The sequence below is a fragment of the Podarcis melisellensis genome, assembly GCF_964234715.1.
Source record: "Podarcis melisellensis genome assembly, chromosome: 3".
Classification (NCBI taxonomy): Eukaryota; Metazoa; Chordata; class Lepidosauria; order Squamata; family Lacertidae; genus Podarcis; species Podarcis melisellensis.
In genome coordinates this window covers 66316260-66336359 of record NC_138530.1, presented here as the reverse complement: position 1 = coordinate 66336359, position 20100 = coordinate 66316260, and the positions used below count along the sequence as shown (strand labels likewise).

Genomic DNA, 20100 nt, shown 5'->3' with positions numbered 1-20100 from the left:
GATTGCATGGCATTACCTTTGTCTTTTAATGCTGGATGATGCTTTATTTCTTTTTCTTTGGCATCTTCTGAAAAAAAAACCCACCACCAAACAATTTTAAACAAACAATAGACTTGTTAAAATGTGTGTAAATACATACTGACCAAACGACAAGTTATTTAAGTGGGAATGAATTATTATGAGTGGGATCCAAATTGGCTGTTCTGCAAAGAGCTCTTTCTGAAAAGTTCATTCTGTTTACAAAAAGCTCAGAGATCCAGCGGAAGTTCCCTACTGGTCAAAGGGAGGAGAGAATCTTGACAAGTTTCTCTTCCTCCTGCTGCCCACTTGCACCACCCCAATGCTGCTCTGAAGAGTACCCCAACCTTCTGGAGTAGCTTTTCAGGAGACAAAGGGGGGGTGCAGGGGAAAGGAGGTGTTGGTGCAAATTGCCTCCCTAGCCCTTTCCTCCAGTGCAAGTAGACCTTGCTTCTTCATTTAAAAACATAAAAAGGTAATACACCCAGAAGCCCAATAAAACAGTGAAGATGTCCAATTAGGTAGTTTCTGGAGAAGGTTCCATCTTAGGGAAGGTGATTTCTGTTGGATTCTCTGCTGCCCCATCTTGCCACCTCCCATGTTGTTCTGGAAGGGCTACAGGGAAGCAGGAGTCAACAACAACAACAAAAATCACCCTCCCTCTTCAATAGGCACATCCCATGAACAGCATTCCGGTAATGAGAATTCCAGATGCAAGCTAAATATCTTAAGAGGGCCTACTTAATATTTGGTTATGAACATTAACAAAGGTGGTACATCTGAATTTTGATAGTAATTTTTTTTAAAAAAATTATTCATATGATTTTCCTTGATGTAAAAAACCCTCAGCTCTCATATACCATGCATACTGATCCTAAACACATCCTCTTCCAAGATTTCAAATGAGCTAGTTTTTGCTGAGGGTTTTATGATTTTTCTTCTGTCCTCATGAATAATAACATTTAAGTAGAGCTTCCCAATTTATTTCTGGAAACTGCAATATTTAAAATCAATTCAGAAATTTTCTTACAACCACCAACAGGAAATATGCACTGCCATTACTAGGAAAAGCTTTATGGCAATTATTTCAAAGAAAGTCATGCTGATTACTTGATTTTAGGAGATCAAACACTTTTGGAGCCTGACTCATTACTGATGTTGCCTTAAATCCCAAGTGATCTGATAAACCAGAAAATCATGCCGGAAATATTTCAGAAGCTAATGTTGTCTGCAGCAGTAATTCAGCATTTGTGATGCTGTCTTACATGTGCAATACAAATGTGGCTGAGGAACTGGAAATAAGTGATTATGGCTAGCTCAAAAAGAGTTTATTTCAGTGATGAAATATATGACTTACTTTTTACATATATATATATTTAGTCTTTGCTTGATTACATCAGACTACATATATTGCCAGCAAACCTTGCTGAAGCTAACAATTTGAACTATATTTCACTTAAAATTGAAGTACTATGATTTAGGCACAAATCTAAGCACATTTTCTTGGAAGCAAGCACCACTGAAATAATTGTAAATTAGGTAAATCTTTTTAGGACAAGATAAAATAGGAGATACATTGTAAATTAGGTAAATCTTTTTAGGACAAGATAAAATAGGAGATACATGCTTTTTTCTGAGGGGACACATACCCCTAAATATTTTGTGAATCTAATTTTAGTCTCATTGAGGGGCAGTATTTCAATATGAATAGGAAAACTAGAGTAGCCCTAAACATTTTTTTTAGAAAAAAAGCACTGCATTTAATTATCACACATGGAACATCACTCCCCTCATTACTTTTATGGAAAATAAAAATCTAATTATCTGGTTTGCTCCTCCTGCAGGACAGGATATAGATATATGTTTATTTATATATATGCTCCTTTATACGGTGTTTTATATTTTGACTTGTATCTATCTGTCTATCTGAACCTACTAGTTGAGATTCACCTAACAAGCCTTGTCACCACAAACCCTGTGCAAGGCCTTCTGCTTGCACAATGGAGTTTCCCTTTCTCCTCCCTCCGTGCCCTCCTCACCCCTGAAATTGGCTCAATGGGGAGAATTCCCAGAACATCATGCAGGGGGAGGAGAGAGGGAAGAGTTCCATCTGGCAAGCTGCAACACTTGCAATGATGAGATGTTCACCATAACGTGACGTTGAATTATATATTTTTTCCACCACCAATCTAACCAGCAAATCTATCTATCTACAGTGGTACTTCGGGTTAAGTACTTAATTCGTTCCGGAAGTCCATTCTTAACCTGAAACTGTTCTTAACCTGAAGCACCACTTTAGCTAATGGGGCCTCCTGCTGCTGCCGCGCCGCCAGAGCACCATTTCTGTTCTTACCCTGAAGCAAAGTTCTTAACCCAAGGTACTATTTCTGGGTTAGCAGAGTCTGTAACCTGAAGCGTATGTAACATGAAGCGTATGTAATCCGAGGTACCACTGTATCTATCTATATCTATCTATCTATCTAATCTATCTATCATCTATCTATCTATCATCTATCATCTATCTATCTATCTATCTATCTATCTATCTATCTATCTATCTATCATCTATCTATCTATCTACTCATGTGAAGTTGTGACCCAGATATTACAAGAAATATGAGATGGTTTATTCATATTGTGTCCCTTTGCAGACATAAAGCTCCTCGATTCCATGGAGGTTTCCATTGGTGGAAAAGGAGGAAGAGAATTTTGATGATTTCCCCTTCTGTCTGCACCCCCCCTGCACTCCCAAATCTATTCAAGAGGGTTGGGGAATAGTGTGGAGATGTCTCAGGAGACGGAAGGAGAAAATGTGGATTTGCAAAAGTCACATCCTTACTTTTGGCATATAGACCACCTCCCCCAAACCAAACAGGAAATCTATGGAAGAAAATTAGTGCAGTGTGGTTTTTCTAATTGTTATGATGATGATGATTACTAAAAATCACAATTACAACTATCACACTGCACTTTTGAAATATTGTTGAATTTACCTCATAATACGTGCTTTTTGTGTTGTGGGTTAGCAAAGTGAGCAATTGTGTTATGGATGCTTCTTGCAAGGTATACTGCATTTACTTGTTGTGCTCCAATTCATGCCTTATTTCTTGTTTCAGTAATGTTCAAGATGAAACATTTGTTGAAACAAAAGAGTTTTTGAACATAATAATAATCCTGTGTTATTCTGTGGTTCGTTCAAAGAATGTGTTTACGTTGATCTTGCTATTTCTTAAAAGGTAGAAAATGTGAACAAATAGTATATACAGGAAATGCTATTGCATGAGTGATATACAAGAGTCATAGACAATGTCATATGGCTTACTTGATTCCTTTGGTTTTGGTTTCTCTGCAAAAAGGGAAAAAAAGTAACAATCCCTCAATTCCCTTCAAATTACTAAGGCTTATATGGTAATTTATTGTCAGTTTAGGGTTAAGAATAATCTGTTTAGAAATGTTGCATTTGCAGAATAATTTAGTTGCTTCATACTGTTTCCTTGCTCACCAACACACAGCAAAAGCTCTTGAGCTTTTATTTCTTTCAATCAGATCTGACTAATTCCTTAACGCAGTGTCAGCCCCAAGAATCATCATTGGACTGAAACGATGACAGTTGAGTATGATGGATTTCTAACGTTACCCAATGGCATTTCTCTCGGATGAAATGAAAGACCAAATATTTTTCACATAATATTTTATTTCTGTTATTGGTGGTTCATTTCACATAATCAATGTTGAAAGGAAAAGGTCACCATTATGGATGGGACAATTATTCGAATCAGAGACGCTAAACAAGGAGAGAGCCCTGCTCTGCTTGAATGCAGGTGGTCCCCTTTTGAGGCAAACACAGTCCACCCCACACTGAACTTGTCTGGATATAAATTGGGACTTGTGACTTGCTTCAGCAAACATTTGCAGCTGAACCATTCAGAAAATTAATTCTACAAATCAGATCAGTTAAAATAACTAGGGCCAGAAATGTGGACCATGTCACAGCTAAATAGAATAGTATGGCCACTTCTCCATGAACAAAATTGTGGACAACAGCACCCACAGGTTTGTATAAAATTTGGAAATGCTGATTTATATGTATAGGTGCACATTTAGAAATAATTACCAGCACATAATGGTAGTTTCATTAGCAGTTTCATAGTGGGGAAGACTGCATAGTGTGGCTGCTTAGCCTGCTGTGCCAACTGCTGGTGAGGCTCTTTAATGATCCCTGTGTCCGCTTCTCAGTAGTGGCACCTGCCCTGCGGAATGCCCTCCCCTCAGACATCAAGGAAATAAACAACTATCTGACTTTCAGAAGACATCTGAAGGCAGCCCTGTTTACGGAAGTTTTTAACGTTTGATGTTTTATCCTGTTTTAAAATTCTTTTGGGAGTCACCCAGAGTGGCTGGGGAAACTCAGTCGGATAGGTGGAGTATAAATATATTATTATTATTATTATTATTATTATTATTATTATTATTATTATTATAAAGTGGATTTAGAACAGGCACCCATCAAACAGAGGACTGTCTTCTGTGAGGTAGGACACAAGGCCACCCCAAACTGAAGATTGCTGAATGGGTTAATTCCAGTCACTGCAGAAATATGATTAGTGACACAGAAACTGAATTTCATCAGAAACTTGATCCAGAATTATCGGTCAAGAAAGAATACTAATAGCTAGAGAGACAAAATCAAGATGGTCCACTTTTTGAATGTGATTTTATTTTTAATCGCTATGGCGCTCTCTTTAGATAACATCAGCTCCACTGAGTTTCTCCTTACCTTTCTCTACCACCTTCAATGGCCTATCTTCTTTCTTTTCATGTACCGCTGCAAAACAAAGATAAGGCTTTTGTAACACTTCCAGTCTCAGGAAGAGTGGCTCATGCAAGCTTTCTCAAAGCACTGAAAACGCTGCTGCTTATTTGAAAGCAACTGACATTATCCTGATATTGATCTAATCTACCTTTCTAATAAATGTTATAAAACTGTAGAGTTACTTTTTTTGCCTTCCGATAAATCTGCAGGAAGAATGAAGCCTTGCACAGTTGCAAAATGAATCATGGAAAAGTCAGCTCCCTATTTTACCATTATAAATGCTGGTATAAAAACATAGGAAGCTGGCTTATGCCAAATGAGACCGCAGGCTCACTGGTTCATGAACGTCTACAGTGGTTGTCCATGGTTGTCAAGGGTTTCAATCAGCTTTACCTGGCCATGCTAGGGAGAAAAGCCAGGACCCAGCTGCACCCCATACTGGTTGAAGGGAGCAAAGCAGCAATAAATCACAAAGAGTTGAAGTTAACTTTTTGTACTGCGCTGACCTCATCGCCATCTTATCCTTGCTCCTCTACCGCCCATACCCTGCTATCTAGTCTGCTACTGATTCATCTGCTTGAGCGTGGATTAAGGTTCCAAGATCATTAAATTGCATGGAGGTCCTTCCACAAACCCATCCTATGTTCAGCTTGGCCATGGACTCAGTCCAAACACTATATATTGTGTACATTTAATTTTACTGTAAAATGTAAACAGTACTGACCTTTTGGCTTATGAACTTCTGTGGTCACTGTGAAATGAAACAGAAAAAAAACATTGTGAACATTTAATGGACATCTAGGATTTATCCAAAACACTCTTGTTGGGGGCAGTTGTGTAAATGGAGAAAATAAACAGCGGGAGGCCCCATTAGCTAAAGTAGTACCTCAGGTTAAGAACAGTTTCAGGTTAAGAACGGACCTCCAGAACAAATTAAGTTCTTAACTTGAGGTACCACTGTACCTGATATCACTGCCAGGTTGAGCAGCAGTGGATTAGATGGACCCATTATTTGTCTCAATATAATGAAGCATGTCATATTACAAGAAGCCATAACATTATACTGTACATATATTTGGGATATATATTTAAATTTTAATCTCTCACCTTTTGGTTTATGAGCTTCATGTGTCACTGAAAAATTAAACAAAGAATTTCAGTGTGTTCAAACTACATATATACAGGTCAGGGGGGAAGGGAGATAGCTCAGTGGTAGAAGTACATGGCTGGAATGCAAAAAGTCCCAGGTTCAATTCCTATTATCTCCATAAAGGAGAGGGAAAAGATCCCTGTCTGAAACCTTGGAGAATTACTGCTAGTCATGGTAGACGATACAGAACTAAATTATAGACCATTTGGTTTGACTCGGTATACGGCGGCTTCTTATGTTCCTATGTGCCGTGGCCACCTGAAACAAAGCTCTTGTACCCAAGACCTCAAGCAAAGATGCTTTGACCAAAGGATCCACCAGTAAATCATCCCATTTCAAACTGGTGTATTAATGGTATTGAGGGCCACAATGTATACATTGTCTGTATGAAATTTACATGCCTTAAAAAAAAGCTGGCCTGCTGGAAACACTGTGATGGGGAAAACCATTGCAATGAACAACAGGTTATGATATTTGCTTTTTGGTTAGTTAGTTAGTTTTAGAAATATTTTTATTGATTTTTAATTTCAAGTAACAAAAGTAACAAAACATATCCACACTCTTGTTGATTTGTTTGCTCACGGAATTTAGATTCTACTTTTAACATTAAAAGCACAGGGAACCCATGGTGGTTAGAATCTCCTCCAAATTATTTCTAGCCGTGTTCTCCATTTGAATTCACTAGTTAATTGTTGTATGGCATACTGAATTTTATAGCATTTAGTTAATTTAAAATTTTAGCTTAGAGATAAAATAGGAGAGCATTATGTTCTATGATAATGTTTCCCTCATGTCTTACCAGCTGCTTTGACAGGCACATCCTTCTTTGGGAGCTTGGCTGAAACACAAACATAAAAGGAGAAATAGTTGGTTATTGCATATCTGGAACAGGTGCATTATCAGTATGTTTAAAGAAAGCAAAGATCTGAAAATGTGAGCATATTTACCTGTTTCTACTGGCTTTTCTTTTTTGTGTGGTTCTACAAAGTTGGAGGAACAAAGCCGGATAAATTATTTCTGCATTTTGAGGTTCACAGTGAATATTAGAACCATTACACAGAATGAGATAGCAGACTGAAATTGCACAACTTTCAAATGCATTACTTTAGCATGCAGGCAGGAGGCCATATTTTGAATGTTCCCCCCATATAACCAACTTCTGCATGTAATAAGTTGGGGCATGAATGAGCAGGCTATGCAAAATCTTTTTAATGTACCAGTTTACTAGATGCATGGAGTGGGCAACATTGAGAAATACCTAAACTGAGTTTAATATTGTACTAGCAGTAGTTTGATTATGATCTTGATCTAACATGGTAGAATGCGCTCAAGCACTTTGTTGGATTCCACTCAGAAGTGGGGAAAGGGGTTTTTTTAGCTTGAGGGATGGATAATTGTGGTGGCCATGGCCAGAGACAAACATGGGTGGGACCTGAGGTAAAATGGGTGGATAAATAGATGTGATGTTTTGGCTCTGGCTACTGAGTGCTGAGACTCTTTTGGTTCCCCCAATGGTTGTTTTTTTTTTAAAAGGGCCCGACCCTCTAAATGTTCAGAGGGCATTCAGCTTCAACCTCTGCGCGATGTCAGGACATTGCAGGATGTCACGCAACATCACGTGCATGACATCAGGACATCATGTCAGGCCCCCTCAATCATGTTGAGAAGATGGCACCTCTGTTACAGCAGGTTACATTCCAAACATACAAAATTCAAAGGTTTCTGCACCCAGCTGTAGAAACATTATCACAGTTCAAGAACACACTACAGTTAGGTAAAAGGACTTGGGGAACAGCACCAGAGAGGGGTATGGCCTAGGGCAGGCACGTCCAACTCCCAAGTGACAGCAATCTACTCACAGTGTTAAAAAAACAGGCAGTGATCTACCTCCATTGTCATTGGAGGATGGACAAGAGTTGTTGAGCTTCTTTTAGGAAGCCAGAGTTGTTTTTGGAGGAATATCACTAAGGGTTCGAAGATCGATCAGGATCAACCAGGGCACCCTGCGACTGACCAGTGGATCGCAATCAACTTGTTGGACATGTCTGGCCTAGGGAAAGCACTATGTTCCAGATGGAGAGGCCTGGAGGGCCTTATGTAACTGTTTCTGTGTTTATTATTTTCAAATTCCTCATGTCATAGCCTTTGATTAAGATCAAACTATGTGAACACTTCTCTATGAGCAGACTCTTATTCATTGGGCTCACACCCCACCTACCATCAATGGCCTTCTATCTTCACACTAGGGGAAGGGATAGCAGAAGGAGTATGGGCCATGTGTGTACATGAAAACTGGCAAGAGAAGAGAGGATATTTGGGTGTCTGGTGAAGATATGCTTGCATGATCTTGATGACTTGCTAAGCCAATTAGGGAGTTGTTTGTCCTTCCCCATGAGAGAAGCCTAAGGTTGTCTACTACGTTCATGGAAGCTATGAACCAATGACTTTTTAGATCACAGCTCAGATCTTAGCCTGCATGCTAGAGTAATTCACACACAGCAATAGACTAAGTACTTGGTTCTAAATAGTATACCTTGTTTGCAAACCAACCAATTCTCAACAATCTTAATGTATGTTTGGTAGCAGACATGTCCTTTAAATAACCTCTATTGTCAAAAACGCTGACATGTTATTTGAAAATCTCATCAATATAGTTTTGATGTAAATTCATAGTTTGCTGAAATATGCTTCAGGTTTTTTCTCACAGCTAGCTTGCTCCCCCTGCCTGATTCATGCAGTAATCTCATTGTTCAAGTAATGTTTTCAGTGTACTCAATATGATTACTGAAAAACATGAATCATGGCATCACATCTGTCAGCTTCTTACAACTGCCCCTGACAACACACACGTATGCTCCCAGTAAAATTATGATAGGAGAAAGATGTTCTGAAGTAAAGCTTTAAATGGAGTTTTGGGCAGATCACTATATATACACCTATGTCCATGTTATTAATAATTAGAGGGAACCAGATTGTGTTGCTGAAAGTGCTGCAGAAAATCTATAACACACTCTAGGCACTGAGGTTCCATGATGTCCAAACATGGTTTCTTGGAAACAAAGGCATTGGGATTTAGTGGACTCCACAGAAGGACCTCTGTTAGGCCTCTGCTACTGCCATGAGCCTGCACTGCAGTAGCCAAGGCCATGAGGAACTTGGGGAAACTTTGCAGTACATGTTTCTGTACTGCAGTAGCCAAGATGGTACCCACAAGATGTTACTCAACTCCACCTCCCATCAACCCTACCCAGCATGGCCAATGGTAAATAAGTGGGAAGTGGATTAAGACATTTCTTTGAAATCCTATCCCCTCTTCTTTATAAGCCTCTTTAGGCCACAAAATATGGCTAAATGTTTTACAGCAGTGTTTTTCAACCACTGTTCCACAGCACACTAGTGTGCCGCGAGATGTTGCCTGATGTGCCGTGGGAAAAATTGAAAAATTTGAAAGATTTAAAAATAAAGTATTTTATAATTTTTCATATTTCTGTTTACTTACTATTTCATAATAAAGTAATTATAAAATACTTTCTTTTTGTTTATGTGATTCCCATTCAAGAGAATTACTTTATATATAGTCAATATAGGCACAGAGTTACATTTTTTAACATTTTCTAATGGTGGTGTGCCTTGTGATTTTTTTCATGAAACAAGTGTGCCTTTGCCCAAAAAAGGTTGAAAAACACTGTTTTACAGTTCAGAATTTATTTTACGTTTTGCAATTTCTTTTAAATCCTGTATCACTCATACAGTTTTAAATTAGATAATCCAAATCTGCAGCTTTGAGTGCCGTAACTCTACAAAATTCATCTTTCAGCTTAGACATTTAATTCTTTCAAATTTTCACATTCAAATATCCTCACACATAACTTCATAGTTTCAACACTGAGGAATGAGAGCTTAGGCTGTAATCCTACCCCTTGGCTGGCAGCAACAGGGCTTGATGGAACGGCATCACCCATGGTGAAGAGGATCATATTAGACATGTTGCCAGATTAGACATCATGTGGCAGAAGCAAGGCTGGCTCAGAATCCAGCAGATCCTATGCTGGCCCAACCCCACCTCCTCCCTTCTTTGTTTAAGGGGATTTCATAGGCTATGGGCAGTGGTGATACCACCAGAGGTAGCTTCTGCCTGAGCACTGCTTGGACAGGCAAACTGTGGTGTACATTTGCTGGTGGGGATTTACCACTAGCAGAGGCTGATGAAGCCAGGCAAGCCCCACTCCAGGCAGCACAGTTTGCTATTTTATTTTTATTGTTGCATTCTGGCAAATCATCTATCTTAAAGCAGCATGATCCTAGAAAAAATTCACAAATTCCGGCTTATTTTTTTAGTAGGCAAAATATTAAAAAACAGAGATTGGTTTGCATAGCATCTGCAAGCCTACCTGCTATTGACTTCTTGGCAACTGGGGGGGGGGAATGGAAAAGGGAACTTGTTTATTTTTCTTGTATGTACCACAGTGGAGTTTTGTACAGGAAATAGTAATTGCTTTATAATATAGATATAATTCTGCTGTAGGATGTCTTCATTCAGCTGAGAAACACTTATACAATTCCCCTGAACATGCTTTAAGTGTTGATTTTATATTTCCAAAGGAAACATATACTTCAGAATGCAAGGTCTTCTTTTAAACAAAGGAATCATATGCTGTCAAGGAAGAGTAGTATTTGGACCCGCAGGAGCCTGCAGTTGTTTCATGCTATGCTATCTAGGGAACAGAACTATTAACGATAACTTGCAGTACATTTGTCAACTGCTAGGAAGGCTATCCTGGTCAGTAAGTGGCGTGCTAATGAAGTCCCTTCTGACACACAGTGGTTAGATAAAGTCTGGGATATATCCTATAATGTGGAATTGACCCATCAAAGGTTAGTAAGCTTAGACAGGTGTTTATGGCTCATTTCTCATACATGGATAGGATTGTGGTTTGCTGTTCCCATTTATGATAGGGGAGGATTAAAGCAGAAATGCACTCACAGTACACATCTTTGTGTGCACCATGACATGTGAATGCTGTCAACAAGAAGCTCTTTGTTTTGCGCTTATTGATCACTGACTGCTTTGTAATAATTTTTGTTGCCATTAGGCTGACTGCACCCTTTTCAATATCTGTCTTAAAAGTTTTATAACTGCTGTTGAATCCATCTGTTTGGTAATTAATTAATAACACAAGACTTACTGCTAACGTCTCATCGTGTTGGGTAACACTGTATCCAGTATTTTGAATGAATCTATCACATTATGTGGATTGTGTGATATATATTGCTTGCAAAAACTATAATAAATCAAGTGTGTAAAAAAATTCAATAAAGTTTCTCTTCCTTAACACAGTGGGAGGAAAATAACATTGTTCTGATGTATTTCATTTTGGATTAAAAATAGTTAATTTGAGGACAGATAAGTACATCTCCCTTGAGGGGGGTATCTCAAGAATGATACCTCATTTGAAGCTCCACCCAATTCAGTCTTCTTCATTGTAAAAAATGCTGTCCTGACAACATGCAGGATGGACAAGAGGGGAGGTCTTCACACAACGCATAAACCAGGCATAGGCAAACTCAGCCCTCTAGATGTTTTGGGACTACAACTCCCATCATCCCTAGCTAACAGGACCAGTGGTCAGGGATGCTGGGAACTGTAGTCCCAAAACAGCTGGAGGGCCAAGTTTGCCTATGCCTGGTATGAACTGTAGGGTTTGCTTCTGCAAAATATTGTGGTGACTACCAATTTGGATAGCTTTAAAATGGGTTTACACAAATCCATGGAGAACAAGGATATTTTTGCTACTAGCCATCATTGCTGTATGCTACCTGCTGGTATCGGAGGCAGTCTTCTTCTATATATCAATTGCTGAGGAGCACAAGAGGCAAGGGGGTTGTTGTACTGATATCCTGTCTGAAGGCTTGCCATGGGTATCTTGTTGCCCATTGTAAGCCCAGGATACTAGCCTAGATGGGTGCTTCTCTCTGCCCCAACCTTGCCACCAGCCTGCTTCGTCCCAGCCCCATTCAGGTAAGGTGCACTGACAGCAGTGTCGAGAGGTCAGCTCCATGGCTCTGCCCCACCACATAGGCTGTTATCATTTAATGGTCAGCAGACCAAGTTGCTAAGTGCCTCTTTTGAAATAGAAAATACAAGGAAATGGCCAGCAGGCGTTTTTTCAGTAGCTGCCAAACAGCTGGAAAGTCTTGGACTGTTCTGCCTCTGTAGCTCAGTATGATGTGGTCTAAGTCTGTGGGTGATATTCAACCAGGTTTCATTCACAGTTGGCCCACTGAAGTTAATGAACACGACTACATCATGTCTTCTAATTTCATCGTGTCTACTCTGAGTAAAGCTTAGTAGAATACCACCCTGTGTGTCTATGAAAAGGAGTGGGGCGGAGGAGTGGGGGGAACCTGAGTGTTGGTGTCAGAACTGAATCAGAAGCAGAAAAATAGCTCTGGGCTCTGGAAGGCACCTTTGGGTGGGGCTTCCTCTCTGGGGATGATGAGGAGCAGTGGGATATGCTGCAAGTTATACAGTGAGTCGACTTGGGTGCAATACGTCTATTATAGAAACATTGTAAGTCTCTGGCGAATTCTTCCTCCAAAGGAAACTAGTCCCTGGTAAGCCCTGCTACTGGGGCTTCCACACTTATCAGAAAAGTTGTGTGTACATATAACATCAGTGAAGGATTTTCTTTCTTAACATGCAACACTTGTTATGACACATGTTAGGAACTACAAACACATGTTCATAGCAATGACACTGCACCATTATTCCTACCCAACACAAACCAAAAAGAACATTAACTTGCAGAACCCAGCAGATGGTGCTATGATGCAATGAAATGCACCATAACCAGAGCAGTTGATTGAATGCATTGAAAATAAAGCAAGAGAAAACAATTTAATCACTTACCTGGTGCTGCTACTTTTACAGAAGCTGGTTGGGCTGCAGGAGCTTTTGCTGGCTCTTAAAATGAGAACAAATTAAAGCAATTACTGCAAAGCATTCTACAGCAAAAACACAGAGACATGGGGAAATTTCAGATGAAAAAAGATTGCCCTTAGCATCTCTTGCATAGGAGAGTAGAGAAAGAAGATTATTAAAAACAAAGTGCCTATCTGCATTCTACTCAATCAAAGGCATGGAAAAAGTAATGAGCAAAAATGGTTATTTGGAACCACTTGATAATTGCTTTCATTAACAAATATGGTTTTACTATTGTATCACTCTGCGCTGCATCTTAGTACAGTAGTAGTTTTCTTAGTCACATGCAACATTTGCATATATGGCAGAAATAGTTATGGGGAAATGCTCCCTCCCCCCCCCGAAGGAAAGCTCAACCTTCTGAAAACACACAGCATTAAGAATTTCCAGGATTCTTGAGGATTCAGAAAAAAATAATACTACAACAGGCTGTTTCCTGAATCTCTAGCCTAGATTAGAGTCACCTGTGCTGTGCTAGTGTCAGAAACATATAGGACTGTGAGGGTAATGCCACTGCAGCATGAAACAGAAGATGTTTCGGTTGCCCTTGTTTTAGTCACAGTTCTCTTTCCCCCTTTTCTTCCGCTGGAATACATGTTAAATAAAAAGAATCCCTTTTGCCAGTCCCAGCCCTACCCTTATGCTGAGCGAGGCAGCTACCTTAGGCAGCTGATTTTGGGTGTCATGAAAGGGAAGCAAATTCTTAGTTGTTTATTTTATTTTATATTATTTTAATTGCCTGGGAGGTGGAGAGACACTGGTGGGATTTTCTGCCTCTGGTGCCCAAATAACTTGACTGGCCTTGGATGTATGCATCCTCATGGCATGGGGTGGGAGCACCATTGGGTACTCTGCCTCAGGCAGCAGAATGCCTTGGGCCAGCTTGGCCATCCATTTTGTAAGGATGGAGTTAGTGCTAATAGCACAGTTCTATGCATGTTTTCTCACAAGCGAGCCCCACTCTGCTCAACAGGGCTTATTCCCAGGTTGCAATAAGAACTGTTATTATACCTCAAGTCAGGTATAGGGAACCTTTGGGCCTACACATGTTGTTGAACTACAACTCCCATCATCCGTGGCCACTGACCATGCTTACTAGGGCCGATGGGAGTTGTAATTCAGCAATATCTGGAGGTATCTTCACACCATTATATTATACCTGTGTAAATAATACATAGAAAGGACTTTAATGAAGAGTCACTTATTTCCCACTGAATACAGCTCCACTGAAATGGAGACTGAAGAACAGTCAAGCTTAGGCAAGTGCTTCCTATATGTTTAAGGTCACGGCATACACAGAAAAGCACAGATGCACAAGCTTCCCAGCTTTTCTTTCCAGTTCTTGACCACCAAGAACATGTTCAGCTGAGATCACAGCTGACATTTCATTCCCCATGAAAGCTCTGCTTTCTCGAGACGTTAGATTAAAAAAAAATGAGGAAGGGAGGCAATAACTGTCAGTCACAAACAGGAATGCGGAATTGGAAATACAGTGTGAATTGATTTAGAATGGAAGAGGCAGCTGAAGTCTAAACATGTCATTTTAGAATTATAAATGGTGTCACACCTCCTTATTTGCATCTTCTTGCAATTTCATAGCACTATCCTATGAATGCCTCTTCAGACATATGTCCCATTGAGCACAATGGAACCTGCTGTCAGGTAAGGGAATAAACGAACGAGCTGTTTTTAATTTGAGTACATTGAATCACTATCATTTGGGTACATTGGAACAGGCTGTTTTAAAACTGAGCTATATAAAAAACAGGCTGTACAACCACAACTAAAAACGAGACATACTTTTGAGGTCTTTTGTCAAAACAGCTTCTTTCTTATCTGCAAGAATAAAACACACACAGAGGAATTAGCAGCGGCATTGTACCGAATGCTATCACATATATTTACAAGTGATTCGATAACACAAATGCCCAAAGAACACATTTGGAGCCTTCATCCTTCATTTTGCAACACAGCACAACCTCAGGTAGAAAGACAGCCAATAGGATTTATCTGATCATCACAAAAAGAACCATATTTATTGTTTTATTTTTTGCAGGATTCCTATTAAATGCCCTTTCTTTGATCAAAAGCAATAAAACGCCTAGAAATTTCAAGGGGAAACTCAATTATTCTTGGGTGTACGTACACTGCTCTCTGAACTAAAAATATTTCTGGGTTAATCTGCTGCCTCTACTAGCATGTTTTCTAGGAATCACTTCAAAGCATGCTAATTACCACATTGAGATGAAATTAATCATAAAGCAGCTTTCGGCCATGGGGGTCTGCTGAAGCATTCAAGAAACGCTTTATAGTTGCCAGATATGGAAATTTTAAAAGGTGTCACTTGTAGTTGATATGAATCATTTATCACAATAATCTGCCATTACTGGAAGCTATAAAACCTGAATACACAGGCAGCATTATATGCAATACCAGATGTGAGCTACAATTAAATACCCTGAGCTCACTCAAAAATATTCTGAAATATTGGGATAGTGTGATATATTTTGGATAAAGAATATATTTTAAATACCTTCTTCATAGCTTCATAGTCCATACAAGTGTATTTCATTGTTGGCCTATTTTTCATAGTTAACATCCTGATGCTCCAAAAGAGTCAAATAAGGAGGTGATGGAATACTGCATGAACACTCAGGAGTATTCTCTCTCGCTTTCTTTTTCTCTATCTCTCTACATATATATATATATATGAGGTTTACATAAACACAATAAAATACAATGGCATTTAATAAAATTTCCTTTAAAATAATAAAAATGAGTTTAAAAACAAAATTATGTAGCACAAATAAAATTTAGCAGTGTTTTAATAAATTAAGTCTACATCTTCTTCGAATATCTTAATGGTTATCTTGGACTGTGAGTACTCCTCACTATACATTCATTATATGATCAGTTCCTTATTCAACATGCATTGTATCTATTGGAGAATGAGGATCTTAAGTTTTCAAAACTGACCAGTAGTGAGATACAATTATCTGAGCTGCAACTATGAAAAGAAGTTCAATCGCAAATCAGATGTTTATAATGTTGCCAGGATTTTTAGTATGCTGCATGCATTAGTAAATTACTCATCAGTAAATCTCATTTTTTAATAGTTCACAGGTTTATAAAGTAGCTTCCTCTCGCTCCTGTCCAGTGATGTTGAACAAATACTGGAGAACTTAACTGAATTCACATTCTGACATGGAAGTAATATAACAATGAAATTATGGCCTGGACAGAGTAGCCACCTTTTGACGAAGGAATCAGCAGGCCACCATTTCAAGCAGTAAAACTGAAGTCATAGAGGTATGTTGTGGCTTACTGACAAAAACAGACCAGGATTTCTTAAAATAAGTAATACCAGTGAAAATAGTGAAACTAATTACTCTAAAAACACTGGCACATTTGAAAATAAAAGTAATGCTTTATGAGGGGATCATAAAAACCAGGAATAGTAGCAATAACGTGAATGTTTTCAAGAAATGCAAGCCACACATTGATTATAATAGATTAGCAAAATATCAATCATTTTAGCATGTAGGAGGAGGGAATTATATTTTGCAAGGTCAAGTACAGTTTGTCACCTTGCATCCACCCTCCCCAAAATTCTTACATCAAACATGCTATTATTATGATGAACTCTAGAGAAGGGCTTGCCAATATTTTGGGGTCTGTGAACACATTTACAAACTGAATAAACTGCAGTGGGCACCATACACATGCCACAACTCTCTTTTATATCCCCCCAAATCCACCTGACACAATTGGACTTGAAAAAAGCCTTTTGTTGCCTAAGGAAGGCTTCTTTGAAGCATAAATTCAGCTGAGGGACAGGTGGATGATGGGACCCTGCAGGCTCCAAGGCATGGGAGTGAGGGATGGAATATCAGGACGAGGGATGGAAGTACTATCTACACAGTAGTAATAAAAACAGCTTGACTACTTTTTTCCAGTTGAAGAACAAGTGGTTCTGGAAAAGAAATACCGTACAGGTAAACACTCTGTTTCTTCATTTTAACAAGCAAATATTTTGACAAACATGATCTGTCTATAACCGTGTGTGTGTGTGAATATATATATATGAAAACAGAAAAGCTCAGTCTCCTTCTTTCAACACAAGCCACTCAATTTTACCTCAGGCCTTGTTCAACATTCCTTTGAAGTAAACTAGCAGCAATACAGTAGCTGCAAATGACATCTAAACAACACACAGGGTGATAAAAACTAAAGCCCCCCCTTTGTGCCTTTCATACAACTATATCCCTAGGTGGTTTATAAGAAACTGTTATGCGATACTGCTATTTTTCAGAAAATAGACACTTGGAACATATTTTTTTTTTAACTGAATCTTGAGTGAGTGTGAATCCCAGGTTTATGTTGCCAAGCCTTCACAAAAATGTTTTGGAGAGTGTGCAATTTAGGACAATGACAGACCAGCTTAGGCCATCTAGGACAGGGATGAGAAACCTTTGGCCCTTCAAATGTTGCTGGACTACAGATCACATCATCCCTGACTATTGGCAATGTTTGCTAAGGTTGGTGGAAATTGGAGTTCAACCGGCTGTGGAAGGCCACAGGTAGATTTCCAACCTCTTGATCTAAGATTTCATAGAAAGGCAACTGTCCAAGTAACTATGATGAGGCTTAAACTCAACACCATTCCATTCCATTCCAGCTATCACTATAATGTTTCTTTTGTTTAGTATAGCCATGGCCATGACTCGTGGTGTTATGGTTAAGAGCGGTAGACTCGTAATCTGGGGAACCGGGTTCGCGTCTCCGCTCCTCCACATGCAGCTGCTGGGTGACCTTGGGCCAGTCACACTTCTTTGAAGTCTCTCAGCCCCACTCACCTCACAGAGTGTTTGTTGTGGGGGAGGAAGGGAAAGGAGAATGTTAGCCGCTTTGAGACTCCTTAAGGGAGTGAAAGGCGGAATATCAAATCCAAACTCTTCTTCTTCTTCTTCTCTTTCATTATGCAGACTTGGGCCAAAGTGTTGACAGATACACTAAATTGTTCAATATGTTTCTAGAAGATGAGCAAAAACAGGGAAATGTCTTTCTTCTTCCCTCCCCTGGTTGAAAGTTTGTATCAAGGGGTGTATGCAAGAGGTTAATAGTCTGGCAGTCCTCGAAATGGGTCTGAAAGACACACAGAAGACTTGCTCACTATATTAAGGCATTGGTGTTTCCCTTGGAAATCTGATGGGGAGCAATGTCTGTTGGTGTTCATGCCAAGGACCTTCTGCCATCCAACATACAGTATATTGTAAATAAAACCATGCATGACAGAACTCATGTACAAAGTCCTGTACCTAGAAGGGCACATCCCCCAGTATTGACCATCTCAGGTCTTACGATCAGTAGGTGAGGGCCTGTTGATGGTGGTTCAACTGGCTGCTGCCTGGTTGCACTGATGCATGTCAGGACCATTTTGGTGGTGGTTCCCCACTTGCAGAATGTCTTCCCTGGTAAGGAGCATCTGTCTCTGTCCATGCCATAAATGTTAAAGAGGAAGTTAAAAACATTTCTGTTTGTGCAGGCATTTGGTAGCTGGAAGAGAATTTCCTCACCATATTTTGGGGGGTGGGAACATTCCAGCTGTGAGTGGGACTGAAGTCATTTGTGGGCTTGGCAGACCTGAAACTGAACCTGAAACTGACCTGAAACTGAACAGTGTGCACCCGGCTTTCTCGCTCTCTGTTTCTGTCTCTCACACTCCTTTTTCTCTCTTCCCTTGCTCTTGCTTAAAAAAATAAATAACTCTCCTGGCCATTCACACGAAATCAGGCTGAGGGCTGTATGTGCCCCTGGGTCCACAGCACACCCACTGTGCTGTAGAGGCTCAGGTGCTCTAATGGACTGGGAACATAAGAACATAAGAGGAGCCTAGTGGATAAGTCCAGTTGCCCATATAGTCCAGTATCCTTTACTCACAGTGGCCAATGAGATGCCTGTGGGAAACCCACAAGCATGATCTGAGCACAACAGCACTGCCCCCTTTTGTGCTTTCCAGCCACTGGTATTCAGAAGCCTACTGCCAGAATGCCAGACATGCTAGAAATAAAGAGGCGCCATACAAGATATTTCACTAGGGAAGGAAGGATCATTTCCCCCTTATATTTCGAATCCATACAGTGCAATCGTATGCATACTTACTGAGAAGTTCCATTTTGTCCAGTAGAACTTACTCCACTGGAAGTGCGCTTAGGATTCTGGCCTTACTGCTATTACTGACTTGCTGCAAAAATAAATTACTAATGAAATGACTGAAGTCTTTCTGACTTTCGGCTCACCGTCTACAAACCGATCAGTGGTTCCACTTACATGGTTATATAAATCTAGCATAACCACTTCCAAGTGCTTCCAAGAAACTAGATAAGCAGAAGGTTTCTAGGTACAGTATGTCAGCCACATGTGTGAAATCATTTCCTGCACATTTGACACATTAATGGGGGCTTTTAAACCAATACATCATGCATGGATGGTACTTAACGTTCCATTTGCTGCCCTGAGCAAAGTGTCCAAATGTGTTAAAATAAAAGCAGCAGCAGGTGGCATACGTTGTCTGAAAAATAGCTTAGCATCTGAACATTTTAGTCAATGAGAGACCATTCTTCATATAGACCAGTCTTAAATAGCAGATTTGCCTGACTTTATATATTTGTTGCTGAGCAATGTATTTTATTTCTATCCAGCGATCTAAAAGCTAGATATCTATCTGGCCAAAGTCAAGAATGAACTAAAATTAAATCAAAGCCATTACATTTCCAAAGCAACTGTTATCAACTATACAGCAAAACTCTACATCCATGTCTGAGTGTATTTGAAAAGCCTGATAAGAAGAACTTGTTTATATTTGAGATTATGTTGTTGGGATGAAATCAAGGTTATCAAACATACATTTAGGGTTATTGTGGTGGTGGTTGGTTGGGAAGAGGCCTGGTTACAGTTATTTTGTTTTCAGCTGGATTTTAATTGAATATTTTTCAGGCAAATCCAATCTAAAACTGTCTGTTTAGAGCTCAGATATACAGCAAGCTATACATTTTAACATATAATTACAAGTGTATATTTTCAATGTGATTGCAGTGATTTGCTGCAATTCACAAGCACTCCTGTATACTTAGGCTA

General features: G+C 39.5%; 1 protein-coding gene across 1 annotated transcript in view; it reads right to left on the bottom strand.

Moving 5' to 3' along the window:
• Window positions 1-20100, bottom strand: part of TRDN (triadin) — a 167925-nt gene that overhangs the window by 33335 nt on the left and 114490 nt on the right. Inside the window, exons 20-29 of the mRNA XM_081904766.1 lie at window positions 14764-14799; window positions 12892-12945; window positions 10373-10393; window positions 6929-6961; window positions 6781-6819; window positions 5939-5965; window positions 5556-5582; window positions 4796-4843; window positions 3341-3364; window positions 17-67 (exon numbers count right to left, since the gene is read on the bottom strand). Of these exons, the coding sequence (XP_081760892.1) occupies window positions 17-67; window positions 3341-3364; window positions 4796-4843; window positions 5556-5582; window positions 5939-5965; window positions 6781-6819; window positions 6929-6961; window positions 10373-10393; window positions 12892-12945; window positions 14764-14799 (360 nt within the window). The remainder of the gene's footprint in view (window positions 1-16; window positions 68-3340; window positions 3365-4795; window positions 4844-5555; window positions 5583-5938; window positions 5966-6780; window positions 6820-6928; window positions 6962-10372; window positions 10394-12891; window positions 12946-14763; window positions 14800-20100) is intronic.